General features: G+C 36.6%; 2 protein-coding genes across 3 annotated transcripts in view; one reads left to right on the top strand and one right to left on the bottom strand.

Moving 5' to 3' along the window:
* The window catches only part of LOC590476 (valine--tRNA ligase), a 29,114-nt gene extending 17,282 nt beyond the window's left edge, over positions 1 to 11,832 (top strand). For both annotated transcript variants that reach the window (XM_030997079.1, XM_030997080.1), the window contains exons 16-24: positions 526 to 756; positions 1,096 to 1,243; positions 1,975 to 2,102; positions 4,801 to 4,956; positions 5,495 to 5,701; positions 6,729 to 6,840; positions 7,601 to 7,773; positions 8,832 to 8,981; positions 9,617 to 11,832. In XM_030997079.1, the coding sequence (XP_030852939.1) occupies positions 526 to 756; positions 1,096 to 1,243; positions 1,975 to 2,102; positions 4,801 to 4,956; positions 5,495 to 5,701; positions 6,729 to 6,840; positions 7,601 to 7,773; positions 8,832 to 8,981; positions 9,617 to 9,691 (1,380 nt within the window). In that variant the 3' untranslated portion in view covers positions 9,692 to 11,832. The remainder of the gene's footprint in view (positions 1 to 525; positions 757 to 1,095; positions 1,244 to 1,974; positions 2,103 to 4,800; positions 4,957 to 5,494; positions 5,702 to 6,728; positions 6,841 to 7,600; positions 7,774 to 8,831; positions 8,982 to 9,616) is intronic.
* Positions 11,833 to 15,228: 3,396 nt separating this feature from the next.
* LOC590426 (glutamate--cysteine ligase regulatory subunit) lies at positions 15,229 to 25,040 on the bottom strand. Its single transcript, XM_003727634.3, has 5 exons — positions 24,837 to 25,040; positions 23,331 to 23,547; positions 22,716 to 22,924; positions 19,909 to 20,023; positions 15,229 to 17,257 (listed from the first exon to the last, which is right to left on the bottom strand). The coding sequence occupies exons 1-5, from the start codon at positions 24,942 to 24,944 to the stop codon at positions 17,088 to 17,090; spliced, it is 819 nt and encodes a 272-aa protein (XP_003727682.1). The 5' UTR covers positions 24,945 to 25,040; the 3' UTR covers positions 15,229 to 17,087.
* Between the last annotated feature and the right edge of the window lie 404 nt (positions 25,041 to 25,444).

The raw sequence follows: 25,444 nt of genomic DNA, 5'->3' as shown, positions 1-25,444 counted from the left end.
GAGTCCCAAATTAAATAGGCCAATCAAAATTGGTCGTTGCAGCTCGGATGATGTTGTTTTTCATCAATCCATTCAAAAGCAAAAGTAACAGAACATTTCTTAGACATGTAACATCACAAATTTGTGGAGCACACAATGTTAGAAGTGTCGTAGTCGAATGGTTTAAGCACTTGACTTGAAATTCAAAGGTCATGGTTCGATCCCCGACACAGCACTAATGTCCTTTGGCAAGGCATTAATCTTCATTTGCCACACTCGACCCAGGTGAGGTAAATGGGTACCTGACAGGAATTCATTCCTTGAAATGCTGGAGCGCTATCATGGCAGCTAGGCTAATGCCTGGGTAATAATAAGTGCGCCTCGGAATAGAATTTCTAGACAGACGCCGCTATAGAAATGTCTATTTTTATTATTAATGTGGAATTATACACTATTATCAGAGAAAGGTGACATTGCATGGCAATAAAAGCAAGCATGACCCTACCAGATAAAAAATATAAGTGGGTGTAAATGTTTCCTCATCAGACGGATGACCTGGCGGCCTTCTACCCCGGTACGCTCCTAGAGACCGGCCACGACATCATATTCTTTTGGGTCGCTAGGATGGTGATGATGAGTCTAACACTGAACGACGTCCTCCCGTTCACAGAGGTCTACCTGCATGCCATGGTACGCGATGCTCATGGCAGGAAGATGAGCAAGTCCCTTGGCAATGTGATTGATCCGGTCGATGTCATCAAGGGGATTACCCTTGAGGTGAGTTCCCACGGTTCACATTGAATGGTTGGCACCATGGTGGAGGGGGGGGGGGGGGGGGGGGGGGGGGGTTGCATGCCATGGTATACAGTGCTCATGGTAGCAAGTCCTTTGGAAATTTCATTTTTCATAACACTACAGTCAATAGGGGAAAACAAGAATGGTACTTCATGATCATTTTCAAGTGCAATTTTTTAGGGCTTCAATATTACACCATATCACAGATATGCATGTAGGGCCATGCATCTCAGATTTAACATTGTTAAACACTGCCTTTAACAGATCATCTTCCTTGCAGTTTGAGATAATAATGAGATATATTTGTTTGTTCTCCTGCAGGAGCTTCACAAAATCTTGGAGCAGGGCAACCTGGATCCCAAGGAGGTGGAGAAAGCCAAGAAGGGCCAGAAGGAGGACTATCCCAACGGGATCCCTGAATGTGGAACAGACGCTCTTAGGTTTGCCCTCTGCGCCTACACCTCACAAGGTAATGCCATGTCAGACCTGGGCCCTGTTTCACAAAGATCCAAAGTTGAACTTATCTCTAAGCTGGACTTAACAATTATGGAAAGCCGTTAGCATCTTTGAATATATTTTGTAAAAGCTATTCTAAAGGCATTGAATGTTGATTCAAATCATTCATATTTTCTATCATCAAGGAGATTTCATGTTCTTGATATGGAATTATGAAAAGTCTAAAATACTTGAATTTTTGCTTTTGAATATATTTTATTTTAAGGCTACAAATGGCTCGCCATAATGTTTAAGTCCAACTTAGAGTTAAGTTTGACTTTGGGTCTTAGTGAAACAACCCCCCTGGAAGCAATTTGGAAAGGTTGCATATGTAGCACAGAAGAATGGTTGTATCCTGTGAGGTCTTTGCATGATCAAAATGAACAGAAATCTCATTCTTTGCTGAAAACCACATGCACTGCACACGGAAATGGTTATATGGGACTACACACCCCAAGTTGCATGAAAGTTTGGTCTAAAAATGTTTGCTTTTTCTTATCGTATCTTAAACATGGTGGTTTTTGACATTTTAAAGAGCAATTCTTTTCAGGAGTAATTTCTACTATGCTGTCCTTACCATCTGACGTACAAAGAGTGAGACAGCTTACAAATTATTTTTCATCTGTACCAGAAACTCAACCCTCTATTTTATTCTTGAAGTGTGACAGCTTTGGTTAAGAGGTTTGTTCTTTCTTTATGTGACAGGTCGAGATATCAACCTGGATGTACTGCGTGTACAAGGCTATCGTTTCTTCTGCAACAAGATGTGGAATGCTACCAAGTTTGCCATGAATGCACTCGGAGATAACTTTGTCCCAAGCCCCGCCTTTCAGGTGAATAATGACTGTTCTATCATTTGTTTTAAAGCCTCACTGTACTACTTATAGCTACTTGCGCCCTCTATACAGCCAACAATACCGAATCGGTGACTGTTGGTCCTCCATGATCCCCTTTTTCTTATGTTAATTGAGAGCTGATTTGATGAGATAACCGTCTGTCAGTGACCTTGCAGGGAGGTCTAATACCGCTTGCCAAACGTGTAGATGGGCTTTAAAGAGGAGGATGCGCGATGGCTCAGTGGTAGAGCAGTGGCCTTGTAATCGAGAGGTCCTTGGTTCAAAGGCAATGCGCTTGTGCCCTGTGGTAAGGCATCAATCCTCATTACCAAGTACCTCAGAGAGGACTTTAAAGCCGTCGGACCCTTGGTTATTTACTTACAAGCATATACATGCTTTCTTAATAGTCTGGTAAAATAATCATCGACAACAAAAAATTGATTAGCAAACCATGTAAAGTGTGTACAGAAACACCTACTTTTTTAAGATGCTTCCAAATGCTTCTGCCTAATTTTTTCTTCTGTAAATTGAAGAAGATTGGTTGTACATTCCTATCCATTCATACCAACTTACTTACTGTCAAACTATCGTAGGCAGAGACATACACACTTGCATCTAGCTCACTTCATCCTTTCAAGACTTAAGAACAATATCAATCTGAAGGACTCATCTTACGTTCAAATGCAATTTTAATTGAAACGTTGTCCTTTGCGGCTTCAAATTTTGTGCGGTGCATTCATCTGCAAAACTTCTGAAAATGTTACAATTTTGGCTGAATTGGAAAGTTAAAGAGAAGTTAATTTGTGACAGATGGAATTAAATATTAACATTGTTAGGAGTAGGGAGGCATAATGCTCCCTATGCAATAATGTATTACCGGTATCAAGAGGTGCATTTTCATACATTATGTAACAAGGGTCAAGGGTTCTAGCCCCGGTAGTTTTGTCCCTAGCACAAGGCTACTTGCCTTCCTTATCTTTCTGTACCTAGATGAATATCATGGTTACCCATTGTTAAATGATGACATTTTTGATGAGCACTTTGTATTGTCTGCTGAGCTATAGTAATGGGTTCTTAAAAGAGGTCTTAAAGATAAAAAAAAAATTGAGTTCTGGTCTTGCCATTACATTATGAAAAAAAAACTTGAAGCAACTGGATAAAGTTGATTATGTGTCAGTAAAATGTACATACGATTTGGTGTATACTACAAAGTCTTGGAAAACGTCAAAATGAAAAGAAGTTGACTTGATTGATCTCAATGAAAATCAAATGTATGACACACAGAAATGTTGGAGTACACACACACACACACATATGTGGCATGGACGTTTGGTCCAAACTTTCAGTATTTCCTTGCCATATTTCAAATAAGAGGGCGTTTAAAAGAGCAACCCTTTAACCCTACATTAACCGACATTTAACCCGACATTTTTCGCGATAATTTTTTAACGCAAGAAAATCTTGCACTGAAATTTTGTGACTTTTTTCTTTCGAGTCTTGCGCATCTTTTGAAAGAAATATTTCGAAAATCGGACCTACCATTACAAAGTCACGTGTCCTTTTGTCTTTGCATGTCAGCCTGAAAATTGCTCATTTTGTGATTTGTGTACAAAACATATGGAAGTCTCATTTTTCAAATAAAGAGATAAAACATTGGTTATTTGGTCTTGATTATAGTTTAGGTGTTTATTTTGGGGTCAAAATAGTTGAATTATAGTTGGAAATGAAATAAAACAACAAAAACAATAAAATACATAAGTTAAAAAAACAAAGAAATACATAAGAAATTATCAAAACAATAGATAACATAAGGAATAACCCTAGTTTTTCAATTTGTTGTGTTGTATTATTATTCCAAATGGTCTAACAAATATAGGAATAATATATAATATATAGGAATAATGTCTGATTTATGGACAAAAATGTGAATTTTATGACCTTATTTGCATAAATTACCATAAATATGCAAATGAGTGAATTTTTCAAAAAATTGAAATGACCTTAGTATTCTATACACTTCACTTGACATGTATGCAAATTTTCGCGGCGGAGATCATAGGGGGGGGGCCTTAAAACCCCCCCCCCCCCCAGGCTATGCAGTTTCAAAATAGCCCGGGCTAAATAGGGTTAAAGGCATCGTTTACCAATGTTAAATCTGAGATGAACGGCCGTACGCGTTTTCATTGTCTGTGATATGGTGTAATATTGAAGCCCTAAAAAAATTGCACTTCAAAACGATCAAGAAGTGCCTCAAAAAAAAAATTAAAAATTGAGTGACCGGTTTTACCATACTCGTTTTACCCAATAGACTAGTGTTATGAAAACCATTTGGCAAGCTGTTTTCAAAATTTGTAATTCCAATCATAAATATCTTGATAATTAGACAGGCGATCGGCTTGTAAAAGTCATGGGGTTCCTGACTGACCTAAAGGTTTATAATTATCATTGCAGCATGAGATAAATCCAGGATTTTGTTTCAGAATCTGAGACAAAGTTACCTGATCCCTAGGGGACATTTCTACTACAATATTTTCCTAACTTGACTTGCAACGAATGAACAAGCTCTAAAATTATTCTTCACCTTCACCCGAAATCAACCTTCACTCCATTCTGTAGTACTGTTCAAACTCCTTGTTTATTCTTTGATTCCGAGTACTGCTTTATGAAATGAATACATCTTTATCTCATCCTCCAGCTGAGTGGCAGCGAGACTCCGGTAGACATGTGGCTCTTGAGTCGACTATCGGCGGCTGTTAAGGTATGCGAGCAGGGCTGGCCAGTGTATGACTTCCCTGCCATCACCACTGCAATCTATGCCTTCTGGCTTTATGATCTATGTGACGTCTACCTGGTAAGCTACACCCTTTTACTGACGTTGGTAGATCAAATTGCCCAAATTATTATATTGTAAGGGGGAGGGGGGTGGGGGAGGGGTTTTGGAAAAGGAAAAAAGTTGTTTACATCTGTTGATAGGTTGAAGAAACTTCGAAGGTCCCATTTTGTATGCTAGATTGATTGTATTGACTCAACTGGTCTTTTATTGAGGACATATGTTATATTTTATCATTAAAGTCTAACATTAAAATACAAGATATTTATAAACAATACATAGTTATGCCACTAAATGAGTTATGTAATAAAAATAATGTGAATTTTAAAAAGATTTTTCACAAAGTTTACAGTCTATTGGAGAAAATGAGTGTGGTAAAACTGGTCACTCAAAGTTTTTACTTTTTTGAGGTACTTCATGATCATTTTGAAGCACAATTTTTTGGGGGACTTCAATATTACACTATATCACAGACACTAATAATGGTAGGGCCATGCATTTCAGATTTAACATTGTTAAACGAAGCCTGTAAGATTCCCAAATTGTTTTTTTTTTTAAGGAATATACCAAGCCCCTACTCCAGACCCCTGATGCTCCCCAGCTGGGCGTGGTCCGTCAGATCCTCTACACCTGTCTGGATGCCGGTCTCCGCCTCATCAGTCCCATCATGCCCTTCATCTCGGAGGAGCTCTACCAGAGGCTACCCAGGAGGACCTCCAATGAACGCCCTAGCATCTGTGTTACCCCCTACCCTCTTGCCCAAGATGTAAGTCTTTTACCCCCCCCCCTTCCTTACCAACCTCTTATTTTGGTACCCCTTCCCACTTTTTTAGCACCCCTTTTTAATCCCCTCTAGAGGCTCTTTCAGATATGACACAGTTAAACGCAGCAACAACAAAAGACCAACGAACAAAAAAACTTTTATTTTAACTTGTACAGTCAAACCTGCTTTAGTGACCACCTGTCTACAAAGACCACCTGTCTACAAGGACCACATTTTTTGTTTCCCTTGAAATGGTTTCTCATTGAACATGTACTTAAGGAACCTGTCTACAAAGACCACCTGTCTAAAAAGGCCAGTTTTTGTGTTTCCCTTGGGCGGTCGCTATAGACAGGTTTGACTGTAAATGAATGGCAACTGCAGGCAACAAAGGTCCTATGGGGATTGGAATAGGTCTGTGTTATATGAGAAATAAATATGAAGAATAGTAATGAAAACAGACATACTAAAGCAGGGAGGTGTTTCACAAAGATTCTAAGTTGAACTTATCTCTAAGTTGGACTTAAAAATTATGGAAAGCCATTAGCATCTTTGAAAATATTTTGTAAAAGTTATTTTGAAAGGCATAACATGTTGATTCAAATCCTTCATATTTTCTATCATCAAGGAGAGTTCATGTTATGGATGTGGAATTTATAAAAAGTCTAAAATACTTGAATTTCTGCTTTTGAATATATCTCGTTTTAAGGCTCCAATGGCTGTCCATAACTTTTAAGTCCAACTTAGTGTTAAGTTCTACTTAGGATCTTTGTGAAACACCCCCCTGTTCGTCTTGCACTCGTCGGAATGAACAGAAAGCCAAAATCAGACAATACAAGAGGAAGCTCAAAGAACAAAGTGCATAAAAAATAATGTCATCATTTTTTTTTTAATGTAAAAATGTAAACTTCACCTGTGGCAACAACGTCATCAACACTCGAATGCCTGAAAGTTTTGTTGGAATATGTAGGAAATTATCTTTTTTTTCCTTCTTATTTCATGATTATTTATTTTGTGTGTGTTTTTATCGTAGTATCCCTGGTTCAGTGAATCTCTTGAGAAGGACGTAGAGTTTGTTCAGAGCATCATCAACAAAGCCAGGTCATTGAGGTCGGACTATCAGCTCAACAAAGAAAAGGCTGAATGTAAGTTCATTTGATGTGATTAAGCAGTGACCTGTCAGAGATTTAAAAGGCGATCCAACCCTTGTAAGGAGTTTGTTTGTACGCAAGCAGAAAGATAAGAGAAATGGTGGGGCGAAGGTTTGAAATGAATAGGACCAGTAATAAGAGAGTTATGAATGTTTGAAATATGAGATCAGTAGAGCTTTATGAATTTTTAAAATTGGTAGTTTTGTCAGTGGGTTGTGACGTAGTCACAAGCAACTCTCCCAAATACTTTCTCCCTTATAAATATATTATAGTTAATATATACCTTTAGGACTGGGCTGAGTTAGAAAATAAGTTTGGTCAAATGATGAAGATCGTAGATGAACTGGAAGAAATGATCAGTGAAAATGTATAGTGCTCGTATCCGTCAGACTTGACACTCCTGGCACTCCTGATTATTACCCTCAAAGCCCGTCTGCACTGGTTTGGTCAGGGGGGATTGGTCCTCCCTGCAAGGTCACTGAAGGGTGGTTATCTCATCAAATCGGCTCTCAATTAACATAAGAAAAAGGCGATCATGGGGGACCAACAGGCACTGATTAACAGGCACCGATTAGCATTGTTCGCTATATAGAGGGCGCAAGTAGCTATAAGTAGTACAGTGGAACTTTAAAGAGATTCGATCATACATAGTATGTCTTCCGAAGGAACTATATAAGGAACAGTCATTATTATTGTTAATTTTATTAGTAGTAGTATTGTTGTTAGTATTGTTACTGTTGTGTTTCCTCTCCAGTATACCTGAAATGCTCCGACCAAGACATTGCCACGTTGCTGACACCTTACACTGACACCATCCAAACACTAACAACATCTTCCAAGGTCATCCTCCAAGTCAAAGATGCACTTCCTGCTGGTTGCGCCATGGCAACCGTCTCCGACAAGTGTGAAGTTCACATGCTCCTCAAGGTGACTTTCTAGTACAGACTTGTTGTTGTCCTTTCTTTTTTGCATTAATCAGATTGCATTCTTCTGTATGATTGCCTAGTCTTTACATTTTTTATTTTTTTAATTTTTTTTATGAGCGTATGTCTTCAAGGAATCATTCCTCGTTTATTTCTCTGACGACTTTGACACAAGATTTTTGGAACTGTACAATGCACTATACATCATTTGCCTCAAGATTACATGTGTCGGTAAAAACAGCCGAGTAGGCATAGCCAATGTTTAGTTTCAAGATGTTATTCCAACATTATTCTGCCCACCAACAATGCACAAAAAATTGGGAAAGCTGGCCTTCGATGTGTACTTTATCATCGACATAGCATGATAAATTAATTCTCTATGTTGCGGATCGCTAAAATATTGGACATGATAAGTTGCGAGGAATTGTGAACTGGGAATAAGCAAATTACATGACCCTCTTGTCTAGGGCATGTCTAAAAATCAGATATTTCACGTGAGTGATATCATATGTTCAGAGCCAGAAGGGCATTACAGTAAGTCTGTGTTAAAGTATTTGAGGCTGAATAGGGACTCTGGGGAGTTTTTCACAAAGACTAAGATCGACTTTAAGTTGGACCTAACTATGGCAGGCCGTTCATGCCACTGTTTGCTCTCACCATTACGATCTTTAGATAATATTTTTTCCTTCAATAATGAATTATCATAAAATGTAAATTCTTTAGATTTGTGACTATCCATTGTATCTTGAGACCAATGCCAGTAAATGGCCGGAGCAAACAGTGGCATGAACGCCATAGTTAAGTCCAGCTTAAATTTGATCTTAGTCTTTGTGAAACACCCCCCCCCCTGGTCATTTACCGTCACCTATCTTTACTCCAATGACCTTGAGGCAGCAGGCAGCGAAAAACTGTGTGCAGAATCACTTGACTTGAGTGGATGAAAGGTGTTTAGGTTGGTAGAAGCGTAAACTACGTGTTATGATTACCTCAACCAATGAAAATACTATTCTTTTCACACTTGGACATGTATATATATTCTGCTCTTGTTTCCGCTGCCTGTAGGGTTTGGTCGATCCTAGCAAAGAGCTTGCCAAGCTGAAGCAACGGCAGACTAACCTGACCAATCAGAAGGACCGTCTCCAGAAGGCCATGGAGGTCGATGGTTACCTGACCAAGGTTCCACAGAAGGTCCAAGAGTCCAACTCAGAAAAGGTTAGTCCACTTTTTTTTCTTTTCTTCTTCTTCTTCTCTTTCTTCTCCTTCTCCTCCTTATCTTTATTTGATGAAGCTTCAGTATACATATATATATACATATATTGAATAAGGCAGACTAATGGAACATGGTTGCAACTCCGAGTTTCACGCCTTGCGAGCGATCATCAGGCAACTGGTATATATATATATATATATATATATATATATTATACAAATAATACACAGCAGTGAGGGCAGAAGTAAGAATTACCCATACAAGGTACCTTTGGAACAGTCTAAACATGGCCGAGGATGTTTTGAAGGTACCAAGTGTGGGTAATTTTACTAAAGCTTGAACAAAATGATGTGTATTATTTGTTTTATAAGATTATGTTTTGTTTGTTCAATAAAATGATGTTTTATAACATCAACATTATGTGTTAGGCAAATTAATGCCTGGTCATGTGTACGCTCTCAACCAATTATTTGATTAGGATCCACGTCATCATCTTATAAATATATATTTATATCAAAAGTTATTCTTTTATTTTGTAGTACTAACCATCCCTTTCATACCTTGAATAATGTCAGACAATTGATATTCTAATCCCATTTAAACAAATTTAATATTTTGTTTTTGTCTGTCTTTATAGCTTTCTCAGACTGTGAATGAGATTGACACTATAACAGAAGCCATCAGGATGTTTGAATCTCTTTCAACCTCATAACCTTTGACCTGTTACATCAATGGATATTTGATGCAATTGGGTTTAGATAAGTTCTTGTATTCCAGGTCACTTTCTGTGTCATGTATTTAATGCCAGGTGTCATATAATCATAATTGTCACTGAAGAGACTGAAAAAATACCCTCGGGCAGATACAGTACCGCCATTGGGAAACTTAACCCTCAAATAGACTTCTTATAAAACAGGGTGGTAATAAATAACACACGTTGCTCCTGAAATTCTTTAATAATGAAACTTGATGTTTATATTATACATTAAGAATGTGTATCTGTTCCAACCCTAAATCCCCCCTTTTATTTTTACACCTTTGGGTGGCTAAAGTACACTGTAATACCTGAATGTAGAAAATTGTTTGAAGTACCCTGTCGTGTGGGTTTTTAAGCCCAGGTGAGACATGCCTTTTTCCTATAGCTCTAGACCCTGGTTCAGAAAACTTTTCATTGATTACAAAATTATAGAAATTGAAAGAAGCAACTAAAATATCTGCTTCTGATTGGCTGTGAGAAGTTTTGTTATAGAATTGTGGCCATTCTTATTTGCTGTAATTTTTTAATTGTATGAAACAGATCAGAAATTTGTAGAAGATCATGTGTCAAGAATTCTTAACAAGAGGTTTTGTGAATATTGTATTCTTTAGTATCGCCATAAGTAAGAGCTGAAGATTTGAGTAATCCATTTTCTTCAAAATGCTGAATTTATTGAAAAGTCACTGTTGCAATTCAGTCAGCACTCAATTGCATTAGTCAGCAATTAAATGATGTACCTAAGTTGTTTATTGATTCCAAATCACCATATTATCGAGTATCATACTCATCGTATCTAAATTAATTCAAAAGAATAACCCACTCTTTAATTTTCTTCTAGATTATGCAAAAAATGCTAGCCTTTTAAATATAAGTGGAGGTTCATAGTGTCTTCAGCAGTGTCCTGTGTCTTTAATGCATGCAGGTTCTTGGTGATGACACTGCCAAATTAACTTGTTACAGATTTTAAACAACATGCCAGATATTGTGTACTTATACAGCTGTGCCATATCACATATCAGTGATAATGTTTACCAAATATGTGTGATGTTTATGTGGAATGATGTACATGAATTGTTGCTATTATCATCAAACTGATAGTCTTTCTACAGACCTTCATGATAGACTGCATAACCCAAAGAAAAGATGAAGAAGAAGACATTTAGAATATTAATAGACGTTATTAATCATCTTTAATAGTTCATATACTTAATTTTTTTTTTAATTTAATCTTTTTGAGGGGAAAAGAAATATGTACTTAAAGTATATGGCATAATACAAATAGTTACATTTGTTGATATTTCTTATCTAGTCAGTTTCGATGATTAAATGATGTCATATTTTGTAATTCATTTAATTAACCCCCAATGCTATATAAACATGTAACTCTGCAATATGTATCTCACGACAAAAGATTTTTTTAAGAGCCTCTCTATACGACCATTGAATAAGGGTGCTTTCTGGTGTCACTCATGTTATTCATGTCAATTTAGATAAAGAGATTTTTTATTTGTGGATGAAATATTTTATTAAATATCTTGTGTTGTATGGGACACATTAAACAGAATCGTGCTATATAAAGTAAATTAAAAAAATGAAAAGTAATTTTTTTTAAAAATTAATAGCAGTACCATTTGAATTCAATCTTTCTATCGAATATCTCTTCCACACTTTACATACATGATGCTAACAATTTCTTTCATTCGATTCTTAGAATATATGATTTAAAGTGTTTTCTTGACAGTTATTTCATTCCAGTCTCTTACAACATTCTTGGTGGAGGGTAAGATTTTATTTTTTCGGTGGGGGTTTGAGAAATAGAAAATGGTATGAATTTTAAGATTGAAATCTCCCTTATCATAATTAATGTACACATAAAGGTGGGTTAGAAGAGATGTACTGTAAAGTTTATTGTAAGAAATTGTAAGAAACTCCTACTACATGTACCATTAAGTAAACCTGTGATGCAATATTTCAAGCGGCACCAAATGTTCCAACTGCTTCATGAAGTAATTTGTGTTCCATATACAATATATTTCAGTTGTAGATACATACATGTGGTCATGTTATATACGGTAGATAAGATCTTTAAATGGACGTGTTTGCAGCAAAAATGTAATATGATGTAATATCAATACACATGTACATGTTTAAGCCCCACTGCACTACTTATAGCTACTTGCGCCCTCTATGTAGCAAACAGCCTAATCGGTGACCATTGGTCCCCCAGGATTCCCTTTTTTTTATGTTAATTGAGAGCTGATTTGATGAGATATCCACCCGTCAGTGACCATGTAGGGAGGTCATATCCCTCCTGGCCAAACTAGTGCAGTGGGGCTTTAAAAGATACGACCCAGAACGCTTTAGATGCATTATAAATTAAGTAATTTTTGGTAATAATACATGTATAAAATTATCTCCCTTCCGATTTTGTTTTCTTTTGCCACATGGTTCAGAACAGAATTCAGTATAATGTATTGTTTCATGATACATGTATTAAAACATGCTTATTTCAAATGATGTGGTCTCGGGCAGTATTGGCTTTAATACTGGAGATGTTTGCTTGTATGAAAATGGCATGAGTGTGACGTACAGAACTACCGGTATGCAGTACACACCAATGTTTATATGCTACATGATCAATGTTTTCTAATCGATTCCACACCATTTCTTTCACAATGCTATCACATGACCAGAACTCAACTTTATCTTTAAATCGTCCTTAATTCCGCTTGGTGCATACAAAAGGTGCAATAGACTACATATATCTCTACATTTACAATATTCAAGTATTTCTTTCTCTCATCATATTCATGATTCACATATAAAAAAAACATTATACCATATGAAAAAATATGATGGTTATTCACGTACCAACAGAAATCAGTTTTCTTCTTTTTAATCATATTTATAATTTGAAATATTTTGTTCTCTCACTTACATTGTATATTTAAAGTGGATCATAGACTTTGCGGTGGGCTTTAGATCAGAGCTGCCAACCTTGTGTGACCAAAAAAAGGAATCATGATGGCAAAAAAAAGGAATTCATAAAAACAAAACTTTCAACCACGCGTGACACACTACCAATGCAGAAATGTTCATTCATCATGCTGTTTTTTTCACGCAGGTAATTTTTTTGGTGGTTATTTTGGTATTATCGGCATTTCATTTTTTTGAGAATATTTTTCTCAAGTATGTTTTAAAATTAGTTTTCTATTGAATTTGTGATCAAATCACCATTTTAGGGCAGTTGTTTGAAGTGCGGTATGTAAAAAAAAAAAAAAATTAAAAATCGCATTTCGTATTTCATGAAGATAAAACCTAATACCGTAATTTGGAGGAAAAAACAGAGTAATTCCAGCAAAAACGGAATGGTTGGCAGCTCTGAAAGATGGATCATTGCTCTTTGAAATCCTTGGGATGTGACGATAAGCCATGAAATAGGAAATAAGGATATTAAATAAAGTTAAATGATCCCAAAGAAAAATGTTCAGTGTCCTCAATGTAAAAAAAAAAATCCTGTCAAATGTGTACATGTAAAAGTATTAAATGCAATTTGGTTGACCGCTTTTCTTTACATAAAATAACACTGATGTACATGGCATCTGAGAGCTGTCAGTAAAAAGTGTAGGATTGTGCCTTCTATCAATAGTATACAAATAATGAATGTTTATGAGTTCAATAGTGTGACTATTTTCATGAGTTGAGCACTATTGAACAAATAAAATAACATTCATTATTTGTTTTAAACAACATCTATAAAGCTGGATAGAACAAAAATGCATGGCAAATATAACCAGAACTGCACGCACGTAGTCGTTCAATAGATTGTTTATTGAATATCATGTGACCAACAATCCTCCAATCAAATGACAAGGATCTACTTAGATGTTATATAATATAGAATAAACATGTTAATCATTTATATATAGCACTGATCATGGAAAGAATGTGATATTATACAAATGAGACCCGGCACCACACAACCACTAGTCTAGTTCTGGACCCTATTGATTTTTGTTATTCGCCGACTATAAGCATTAAGCCGAGTGACGGCGCCATCCCCGAGAAACCGTCACTAAGGATCGCGCCATCACTCGGCTTAACGCTTATAGTCTGCAAATAACAAAAATCAATAGGGTCCAGAACAAGACTACACAACCACCAAAAAGTTGTCAGATATGCTGAGCGTTGAAATGATGTATAACTCATCACAATTAAATGTTCCTAAACCAAATGAAATGAGAACATCCAAAACCAAAATATGTTATCTAAGAGAAAAAGGACTTTATACAGTCTTCGGTCTATTACAAGGGCAATCCAGCCCTCGTTCGTAATAAGTTCACTTGAATGAAAACAAGAAAAATCAGAGAAAAAGAATGGCGAAAGCTTGAAATAAATCGGACCAATAATGAGAAAGCCAAGAATGTTTAAAATATGAGAATGACATCACTAAATCTATGCGAATCTGAAATTGGCAGTTGGGTAGGTGGATTGCGAAGTAGTCCCAGATCACTCTCCCGTTTGTTGTGTTTGGTGGTCCAAAATATTTATGTAGAAGAAAATAGACTCTTTCAGGAAATGATAAAAAACAAATAATGACCATCCTGACCTAATACACCTTCCTTGGCTTAAAACTGAAAAACACAACATGCAACTTTTTGGTGGTTTTCTGGTGCCTGGTCATAAATTGACAATACTGCAACTGTTCGAAATTATTTGCTGCATGTACATTTCTTCTTTTATAATGATAAATGAGCAAATAAAGCAATGAAAGCAAGTTGCCAGTGGACAACTGGACATTCTAGTGGAAGACATTGTCAGCACAGCAACCAGAGTTAACATCAACAAAGTGCAAACACATTTACATTTACAATTGAAATGAGTGATTTCACGCTCCCATGATTATCGTGATGGTACCACATAGTATAGTATTTTCATCCATTGTATAATCATACGTAAAATTCTTTTTACTGTAAATGTATGTATTTTGTTATAGGGCCCCGCTCACAAGCTTAGCTTCTAAAGGGGTCCTAAAACCGTTCAGTTTATGATGTAATCAAGTTAGAATATGTTGATTGATGTACTATTACCAGTCTCTTTTTTATGTAACAGATTATATCATGCTTTGTATGGTTTTGAATAAAATGAACTGAACTGAACTGAACATGTACCAGCCACTGGTATTGAAAACACTAAAGCTGATTTACATATTGACCTGTGCTTAAAGTTAAGTGGCATCAAGATGTGTGCATGTGTGGAGTCAAGTTTTACAAATAGTTAAACAGAAAGTTTAGAGTGCAATTTAGTATACTTCATCACCAACACCAAATACACAGTTCTCTTCACATGTTTTTTTGTGTGTGATTCCCATTCAGGATGTATGTTTAATCAAATTTTATGAATAGCGTAAAAATATTTACTTTTCATCTCTTTTTATGTGTGTCATTATCATCTATTATCACACCACCAAAATATAATCATCCACATCAGAGTTTTCAATTAAGGGTGACTATATTTTCACTGGAATTCTACCATAATAGTCCATAGATATATAAGTCGAAATCACCTTAATGAATACTACATTATTTTGATTAATACCCGCAGGACGGTGCGAACAGATGCACCACGGATCAATGTTTATTTCTATAAATTGCACATTTTAAACAATTTTATGTATATTTGACTAAATCTTCATTCATATTTCAATTCCTACAATGTGTAAATTGTCAACACTGATAACTCTAATACAGAGGGACACATTTCTGCATCATTTTCTATTTTTTAATTTTTTTCAGTAGAAAACTAATTAATTGACATTTTCATACAAATTCTGCCAGGCACACAACATTAATATCAGCTGCACTAACTACATGTATGTCAAGTGACCTATTTATAGTTATGAATAGAATTTATGTTTTATTGTACATATACATGCACCTGTTATTGAGTGGAGTAACAAGCGATCCAAAATATGTTTGATTTCCCTATAAAATACTTTAGCCTTGAGGAAGATATCTCATAATACTTAAATTGTGGTGTGCATCAAATATCATTTACAGAACAATTCTCAGGTTTGTGTATCTAGTCTTTTCATAAAAACACACAACAATACAGTTTTTAATATATATACATGTATCACGTTCTCAAATAAGATGCTGTAGGCTAACTTGTTAAATCAGACAGACTGCTCGACTATATATTTGTAAACTTTTTTCAATTTAGTTTCTTTCTTCAAATTAGGTAAAGCAACAGATTATCAAGGGCTTCCCACTAAAGAGGTATCTATTAGCATGACATCTCCAATAAACATGGACATCATCATGCTGAGAAGTTATGCAAAGGTGTATCACTAGAAACAAATTTCCCATGAAATTTTGCCCCTTTTGCAGTTTACCAAAGCTGAGCTAGTAAGTGATTACACTATCCCTTGGTATATATATATTTTTTAAAGCCAATATTAATTTTATTAATTTTTGCCCCTTTTATAGTTCATCAAAGCTGAGCCAGTAAGCTGGTAAGTGATCACAATGTGATATACCGGTATATATATATTCTATTTTTAAGCCAATATCAATGTAGTAACTTTGTTACGAGAAAGTGACTTGGCCATGAATTTCTATATAATTGTCCACAACATTTCCTCTAAGTCCATTTTGAATACAATCAAGTTAAATATAAACTAAATTTCACCAATCTAAAACTCTGTTATTATCAAATGGGTTGGCACTTTAATACAGGGTTCCTGTACACAAAATACACATACACCCCACCCTTTCAGAAAGTTGGTAGGGGTACAGTTCAAGCGTGTCCCGAAAAATGTCGACCCCAGGCCCCCAAACATCAAAGTTAGAGCCCTGATTATTATTCATACGTTTTAGAAATATATGGAGTAAATTTGGGCTTCTTTTTTCTTCACATGAAAGAGATTAAATCTAGCAAAAAATAAATTGAAATATAAAAGAGTTATTATATATACATATTTTATTTCCTCCTTTCCATAGTAAGGGATAGGGGACCAGGTTTTTCTTAACAAATAAAAAAAATGGTTGTCGAAAGACAGTACTTCACAAATCCGCTCCTTCTCTCCCTCTGAATCTGGAAATCATTCTGAGAACCTTTTCTCCATGCACAAGCAGGGCCATCTCAACCACAACAAATTGGTCCATTTTTCATAAAGAGTTCAGGAGGGTGTTTCACAAAGCATTTCATCAATGACAAATGACAAAAATGAGTGACAAATCTGTTGATAACCAATCAGAAGCAAGGATTAACAACAACTGTCATTTGTCACTGATTCCAAGTGTTGTGAAACGCCCCCCTGATGTGTCTTGGCCGACTTGAAGGTGTTCGGTCAGTCCCGATCCTTGAGCGCCTTGAGGATGTAGCCTTTGGTGGTGATGACCCCCCTGCATCGGATGAGAACGGTGAAGCGCAAGGTCCATGCTGGGTACCACTGCTCAGAGTCTGCGCCTGGGAAGAACTCGCCCAGGACCGCCTGGAAGTCCTCCGGTGGAAGCACGTCTTGAGTGATGAGGGTGGGAATAATAAAACATATTGGCCCGTATTCTGAAGTCAGGTTTAACTTTAAACCTAGGTTTAAGTCTAGTCTAAGCCTCGCCTAACTCTCAGATTTAAACCTAGGTTTAATTTTGCGTTTCTGAAGTCGGGTTTAACTTAAACCTAGGTTTAAGCCTGGTCTAACTCTGTGGAAATTGTACACATATTTAAACCTGGGGTACACCTAGTTTAAGTCTGGCTTAAGTCAGGTCTAACTATTTGTTGGATATCAGAGGAGAAGAAGACAACATTAAAAGACATTACGACGAATTATTGCAAATAATGAGACCGGAGAGAGCTCTTGTGGAAAGAAAAAAACCTTTCACAATCATGGCGACGATGATTTGTTTGTCATCGCTGTCTTTTTTTAAATACCAAACAAACAGCGATTTGCATTGACTCCAACATTGGAGAGACACACACATCGCTTGCGGATAAAAGTGGGCCTTGCGATTTTATGCCTTCGGCAAGTTTGAACATTAATTTGGATACTTCATTTGCTTATTGAATCTTTATGCCTAATATTTTCTAAGTCTTAAGATTTTATATTTTATATAAGATTGTGTGATTTGTATAGTACGACAATCCTTGAAACTAAAAAGTTGCCAAAGTAAATCAACACGTATCACTTTGTTGCAGAGGAAAACAAATATAGTAGCCCCATACCTTTAGTTTGACGTTATGCTCACGTAGTTTTGAAACTGTGAGTGCAATACACATTTTCAAATTGCGTCCCAACGATGTAAACAAATGCGAGATAAAATAAAACTGTAGGCCTAAGGTTGGATTAGAATAATCTATATTTATAAGACAATCATGGATTAGTATAATTAAGAGCCGACGAGTGTATTAAGCCGGAACTCTAGACCTAGATCTAGTAGAGTTTTGGGTAGAATCTGCCCTAGATCTAGTCTAGACTCTAACAAGTTAGACCTAGACCGATTAGGCGCGCCTAGTCTATTTATATTATGATTTCAAAACATCGAGAACATCCTTAAGATGCCCCGAACGATGCACTAGAGGTCTAGATCTAGATCTAGACCTAGGCCTTAATAAGATTAAAATGACTGAAAGAGAAATGATCACAAATACCTTCTTGATGCAGAATAACTAGTCCAAAGTCAACATTGAAGCTCATATAATATGGTCGAATTTTAAGCGTTTTTTGTTAGGACAATGCAATATTTCTAAACCGTGTGTAGACTACTTGTACAAATGAATGCGCGCACGATCGATGATAATATGCGCGCACGGTGACCGAGAAGGGGATCATGATACCCGACATGTCGGTTCGAAAAAGGATTCCATTGTCCTAAAAAAAAACTAAAAATCAAACAAATGAGCTTCAGCAATGTTGACTTTGGACTAGTTATTTTGCATCAAGAAGGTATTTTTGATCATTTTTAGTTTCTCTTTTAGATCTAACTTTGTTAGTCATCTAAATCTTATTTAGAGCATTTTTATGTTGTTCTGGAAGTTTTGACTAATCTGCATGGGCATGCAGAAATTGTAGAATCCCGATTTTTGTATTATTTATTATTCGTAAAGATCAATTCCACCTCCATTCAGACTTTTTCAGTAGTTTAACATTAAATCAAAGGGTAAAACAAAACAAAAAATCACGTCATAACGTTCAATGGTTGCTTCGAAAGAGATTTGTTTGTGTCGAATATTTTGAATTGAAATTATTAAATTTGCAGCACGAAATCCAGCTATAACAAAGCCTATAAAGGCCATATCAGCTACCCTTGAAGATGGATGAGCTGTACTGAGCATGTGCAGTAGAAGCAGACTACATCTCCATGGTAGTTAAACCTTGGCTTAACTTTAAACCTGGGTTTTAGACTTAAACCTGGGTTTAACTAAACCTGGCTTTCAGAAACTGAAATGATACTTAGACCTGAAGTCTGGCTTAGTTAAACCCGGGTTTAAAGTTAAACCTGGGTTTAACTAAACCTGACTTCAGAATACGGGCCATTAAAGTTGGCATCGAAAAGCACTATTTGTACAATCTTGATGAGGATACTGTGACTTTGGTGGTTTTTAACAGAGAAATGAGTGCTATTTAAATACTATTATGTGAATCATCATTATCATTCTTTTGCAGGCTTGTACCTGAAATCATAAGCATATCTTTGCGCATAACATGCACTCAGATATTTTCTTCTAAACATTCAAGACAGAAATACATTGTATTCATAAATGACTGAGATTTAATGAACATTAAACATGTGATTTTCAAAAAATGCTAGAAATTCAGGGCAAACAGTTTAAGGGCAGTCCATTGGAGTTTCCTATCCATAACAATTGGGAATATATTTCCTTTTGATACTCTTAAGAAAGATCTGAGGAGTTACCTGTTCTCTTAGTAGAGTGTATCATTATATATTTTTATCATTATAAGTAAATAAATTCCAATACCAAGCAAATAGATAACTAATCATTACTTAACAATTATCATGCCCTAAAGAAATTGAATATGTAGTCATTAGCATCATTATTTCATCATCAAAAACTATATCCAATTATCAGAACATTGAGAAATTCTATACTGTCTCAACTTCTGTACATAATCCTTCATCGCATCATCAAAGAGCGGAGAAAGGATGACTCACCACTCTTGTCATTGTGTGTCAATAGTTGGATCTTGTTAGCTTTGGCGTATTCATTGAGGTCGGGGGGAATCACGCAGCAAGTGTCTTGATTCAACTGGTCGATGATAGGCTTCACCTACACACACACATGGAAATTAGAATAATTTCATAATAAAAACAATAAACTTGCTACATTTACACTGTGGAGGTGTCGTAGTTGAGTAACCACTTGACTTGAAATGCAAAGGTTGTGGGTTTGCTCCCCAACACGGCACCAATGACCTTTGGTAAGGCATTGATCAACATTTGCCTCCCCATAGCACAAGCGATGAATGTTTTCACAATGCGAGATGATATCCAATGGACTAAATCTATATGAGAATTAGTTTGTTTACAATTCTCAGCTGATTTTTCTACACAACCATCAATTGCCTTACATAATCAACAGACCAGCGATTCCTTTTGATACCATCTCTTTTGTTCACTGCTGGTCAGCCTATTCAACATTGTGACTCAATAGAATATAAATCAGGCAAGCTCTCTTCACTATGAACATGACTGACAAAGAAAGCAGAAAAAATATACAGTTCCTCAGGTAGACAAAGGAACATCCCTTCACTGCTATTATGTAAAAATGTGTAGAACAGGTGTCACATGCATATTCACCTGTTCTACACATTTTTACATAATAGCAGTGAAGGGATGTTCCTTTGTTTACCTGAGGAACTGTATATTTTGTCCGCTTTCTTTGTCCGTCATTTTCATAGTGCTTGTTGTTGAAATACCTTCACTACTGTACCCTAGATGTTTTTGTGTCATGGCAACAACTGGCCAATCAAGAGACAGTCTAGAAAAAGGACACAACACAACTTAGTAGATTGTTTTCCCTGTGCACCATCTTAGTAGGAAGCAAGTTTTTTTCTGCTAGTTACATGCAACTGTATATTACAACTCATCTGTGCTACATTATGTTCTATCAGCTGCAATTATCAACAAGACAAATTATCATATATCATCTGGCATTGTAAAAACATTCATCGCTTGTGCTATCTGAGGAGGAGCTTTAATCAAGTTACTGGTGAGTTTACCGGTATGTACTCATAATTTGTGTTAGGAATTCATACCACGAATACCAACAAATGAATAATCGCGGTAGAGGTTTACGGTACACCATGTGTAAAGTCCTAGAAGGACTAAGGAAAGTGGATAGAAAATAGAAGTGAAATGGAAAGGCGAGAAAGTGGAGGTTGGAAGGAAGAGTATCTTTCGGAAGTGAGTATAGTCCTGAAAAGGACTGTAAACCAGAAAGTTGTAGACAGGATGAGAAGTTTGAGTAGAAGACTGGATTGAGTTGGAGAGTTGAGTAGAGTTGCAGAGCAGGAGCAGGAGAGTAGACTTGACGTTTCGGACAGGTTGACTGTCCGTCTTCAGGACTATACTCACTTCCGAAAGATACTCTTCCTTCCAACCTCCACTTTCTCGCCTTTCCATTTCACTTCTATTTTCTATCCACTTTCCTAAGTCCTTCTAGGACTTTACACATGGTGTACCGTAAACCTCTACCGCGATTATTCATACCACCATGCAAACCTTCAAACATCATCCAACAAATGAATGTTTTTCATTTGTTCAATAGTGTGACATTCTCATTCGTTTAAAATATTCACACTATCAAACTCGTAACTATTAAAGGTAAAACAAAGTTTTGGGAAATTTTGAAAGTTGGGTGGATAGTGAATCTTTACAATTTTGATATATTTGGATGCCCCTGTGGATATATAATGAGCACTAAAAAAATTAACTCCTAGAACACTTCTGTTTTCGAGAAAAATTGAATATAAAAATTTACCGGTGCTCCCAGTAAATGTTGATAAATTTCAAATAGCGCCTACGGCTGTACAATGGTAGCTGCGACCATGAAAATCTCAGAATATGTAGCTTCGTCAACGACATCTTCGAGCGAATTGCCGGCGAATCTTCCCGCCTCGCTCAATATAATTTCCAAATGGGAATAGCTAATCGGTCGATTTTAGTCAAGAACCATTGTTTCATAGCTAAATTAATATCTTGACCTTGAGAGGGAGCTATACAACATAAAGAGTTTTTTATTTATAATTTCATAACTTTAGACTCGATTTCAACCGGGACAACGATCAATGAATATTGAAGGAACGCATATGCTTCTAATATGTTAATTTGAACCAAATTCATGACCCCATACCAAAACTTTGTAATACCTGTAATTATTTGGATATTATTATTATCATAATCACCATCATCATCACTATTGCGTCAGTTTCCAGCAGAAATCGGTTGAGACCTCTCTCTCTATACTATGATTGGCGAGGCCTGCTGATTCATATCATATATTATATTGTGAATCAAGGAATTGTTCTGGTATTTTTTAAAGGGATCCGGTAACTTTGTTTCAGATTCTGAAACAAAATCCTGGATTCCGCTCATGATGCAATGATATTTATAAACCTTTGTGGCAGTCAGGAACCCCATGACTTTTACAAGCCAACCGCCTGTCTGATTATCAAGATACTTATGATTGGAAATCGGAACCAAATTTGGCATTTTCCAAACGGTTTCCATAACACTACGGTCTATGGGGAAAAAGAGTATGGTAAAACCGGTCACTCAAAGTTTTTTTTACTTTTTTGAGGCACTTCTTGATCATTTTGAAGCGCAATTATTTTTTGGGCCTCAATATTACACCATATCACAGACACTGATAACACGTAGGGCCGTGCATCTCAGATTTAACATTGTTAAACGATGCCTTTAAGGCGCTCCCACTCCATCCATCATCTCTCTCAACTTACCCTTGCCCACTGGTGTAGCTTCTCAAGCATAGTCTTATCGGCATCACATATACCCAGAGTGCCAATCCTGCCTTTGTTGACCTCACGTTCTAACTCCCACCATAGGGGTTTCAGATGCTCAAAGGATACGCTATCTTCTATCACATTGGGGGTCTTGGAGAGAGCGAGTAGCAGGACGTCTATCTTATCGATTTCAAGCTCTTTAAGAACTGTGGGAGCAAATTGATAAGTTTGTTATCTCTGAAGATAAATGTACAACAAGTGGGAAGTAGCAGGACATCTATCTTATCAATTTCAACCTCTTTAAGATCTGTGGAAGCTAATTGATAGAAAAGTTTGAAGGTACAAACGTACAAGAAGAAGACATTCAGCTTTACATCGTAGATCATTGAGTGCAAAGCAGAAGAGTGCTAACACCAATTTGAGTAAAGTTTATCAGTTTTGTAGCACTAAGGAATAAAGAGCAACCGTCACAGCTCAAATATGATAGCATTACATGGTCCATTATATGTAGAAAGATGCTACAATAACCATAATAATTTTTTTTTTTCTTCTATTATTCTTTTTGGATTAATTTTTTTCTTCAAAATTTAAACGATATCCTTGCATACTAACCCATGTCTAGTGCTTCTGTAATCTCCTCTTCATCAGTCTTTGTTATCATAAGCTTGACTGTAACCTTGATTTCCTCCCTTGCGGCCTTCTGTTGAGACGATCTGTTCTGGGGATGAGTCAGTGTGATCACGTCCTGCTGGAGACAGCTCGAATCACACGGTTGATCGCAGGTTTGGTCTAGACAGCACTTCAGCGTTTGTTTCAAACAGAACTTGATCTTCAGGGAAAGGAGAAATAAACGACACTGAGATTGCAGAACTGATGCCTCAGCTTTTTTTAAACTTCATAAACAACTGAATCTCCTGGTGAGTAGTGACCTAGTGACAAGTCCTGATGATGAAACTCATAAAAGTCCCTAAATTTACTCTATTTTTATTTTGTTCTCTCAGCAATACGCTACTAACATCGCTCTCTTCTAGTGCTAGACATAGAACTTTACACATTGAGCGTTGTACATTAATAATACCCGCTCCTATTTGCTGATCCGCTCGAGTGGCTTTGGATTTAAGTGAGAGAGGGGCTACTTATTATAACTTATGCGCAACTTAAGTTCAATGGCCTTTTCCGATATTTAATATTACAACACACTGACATGTCATGCTTTAAACAGGTGACGCACTTCACACATAACTGACGCACACATGGCATTGGCACCACATAAAATAGTAATATCAACGTACATTTCAGTACAAATTTTCAGTTTGTACCTTAAATATGACAAAAATGAGAATTTTTCCAAAAAAAAGCAATTGGCAGCCAGCAATAGTCAATAAGAATTAGGGCCCTTGTAGACGTCAATTGAGGAAAATGATGCTGTGTTCGGATGAACATGATCACATGTGCTAAATTTAAGCTTAAGTTCTACGTGCTAGATATAGCTGGAACGATAATTTCTACCATGAATCACTGCTAATTGCAACAATTTATTTTGAGTTTTCTTCTTCATCATCAGGTCGGCAAGTCATTTTTTTGTAAAATAAAATGAACATAATCTTACATTACATTACATTACATTACATTACATGTACAGTACAACTACAAGCAATAAACCACTAGGCCAACACATTTTACCTTCTTACTAGGGACAAATTTACATTTTAGTAAATAAATGAGCAGTGGAGTGCAGTGGCTTATTTCAAAAGATTACCGAAGTCAATGAACCACAGTTTAAAAAAATTTAAAGCGAATATTAAAAGCCGGTGTAACTGTTAGATCTAGACTTCTAAATATTCCTAATGTAATGAATGAACAACAAACATCTCTAATCTTAGCCTAGCCGATCTACTACTAGGCCTACTAACTAGATCATAAGCAATGTCAGCGCTAGATCTAACGTTAGATCTATATCTAGACTTATATTTATAACACGCTGCGCTAGCTACGGCCACCGCCCATCCACACGACTCGTGATTCCGGGAGGGAGCCAAGCCCAGCCCGATGCGATCCCGATGGTCGTCCGGCAAGGATTGCCTGGAAGGTGCGGCTACGTCGCTACGTCTTATTTACCTCTTCTGTCGAAGACTTTGGGACCTTTCTCTTCAAACTGTTCCAGTTTAGAATATTTCCACTGCTAAGTATAATAGTAGAAGCATTAGGGATGGTTTGACCCGACATTTTGTTCACTTTTCTCTGGCTTTCACCCGTGGTCAATGTTGTCTATGGGGCGGTCTCAAGATCAAGCATTGAGCTACATTTAAATAATAGACAGACACCTATGTGAGCTTCGCGTACAACCGGGAATGTTAACTTAAAAAGCTGTCTATTTCCTATACGGTACCGGTACCGGTAATCGTTTTGTTTACTAAATTTTGCACAGTCATCCACCTTTGGCTTTGTTGCATATATAATTCATTCGTTCATAGATAACATATGAATCGAGCGAACAATGACTAGACAAAATAAAAACAAAAGAAAAGGAAGACAAGAAGAAGAAGACGAAGAAGAAGAAGAAAAGGAAGAAGAAGAAGAAAAGGAATCGGAAGAAGAAGAAGAAGAAGTAGGAGGAGCTAGGAGCACCTATATAGAGGACAGGCGCGGATCCAGGATTTCTTAGGGGAGGGGGCCCAACTTTTTTTTTTTTTTTGCTCCCGAAAATTTGAAAATCGCGCCGGCCG

Source organism: Strongylocentrotus purpuratus, unplaced genomic scaffold (assembly GCF_000002235.5).
Source record: "Strongylocentrotus purpuratus isolate Spur 01 unplaced genomic scaffold, Spur_5.0 spur5_scaffold_4, whole genome shotgun sequence".
NCBI lineage: Eukaryota > Metazoa > Echinodermata > Echinoidea > Camarodonta > Strongylocentrotidae > Strongylocentrotus > Strongylocentrotus purpuratus.
The sequence above is the reverse complement of the archived record's forward strand: the minus strand, read 5'-3'. Positions and strand labels throughout refer to the sequence as shown.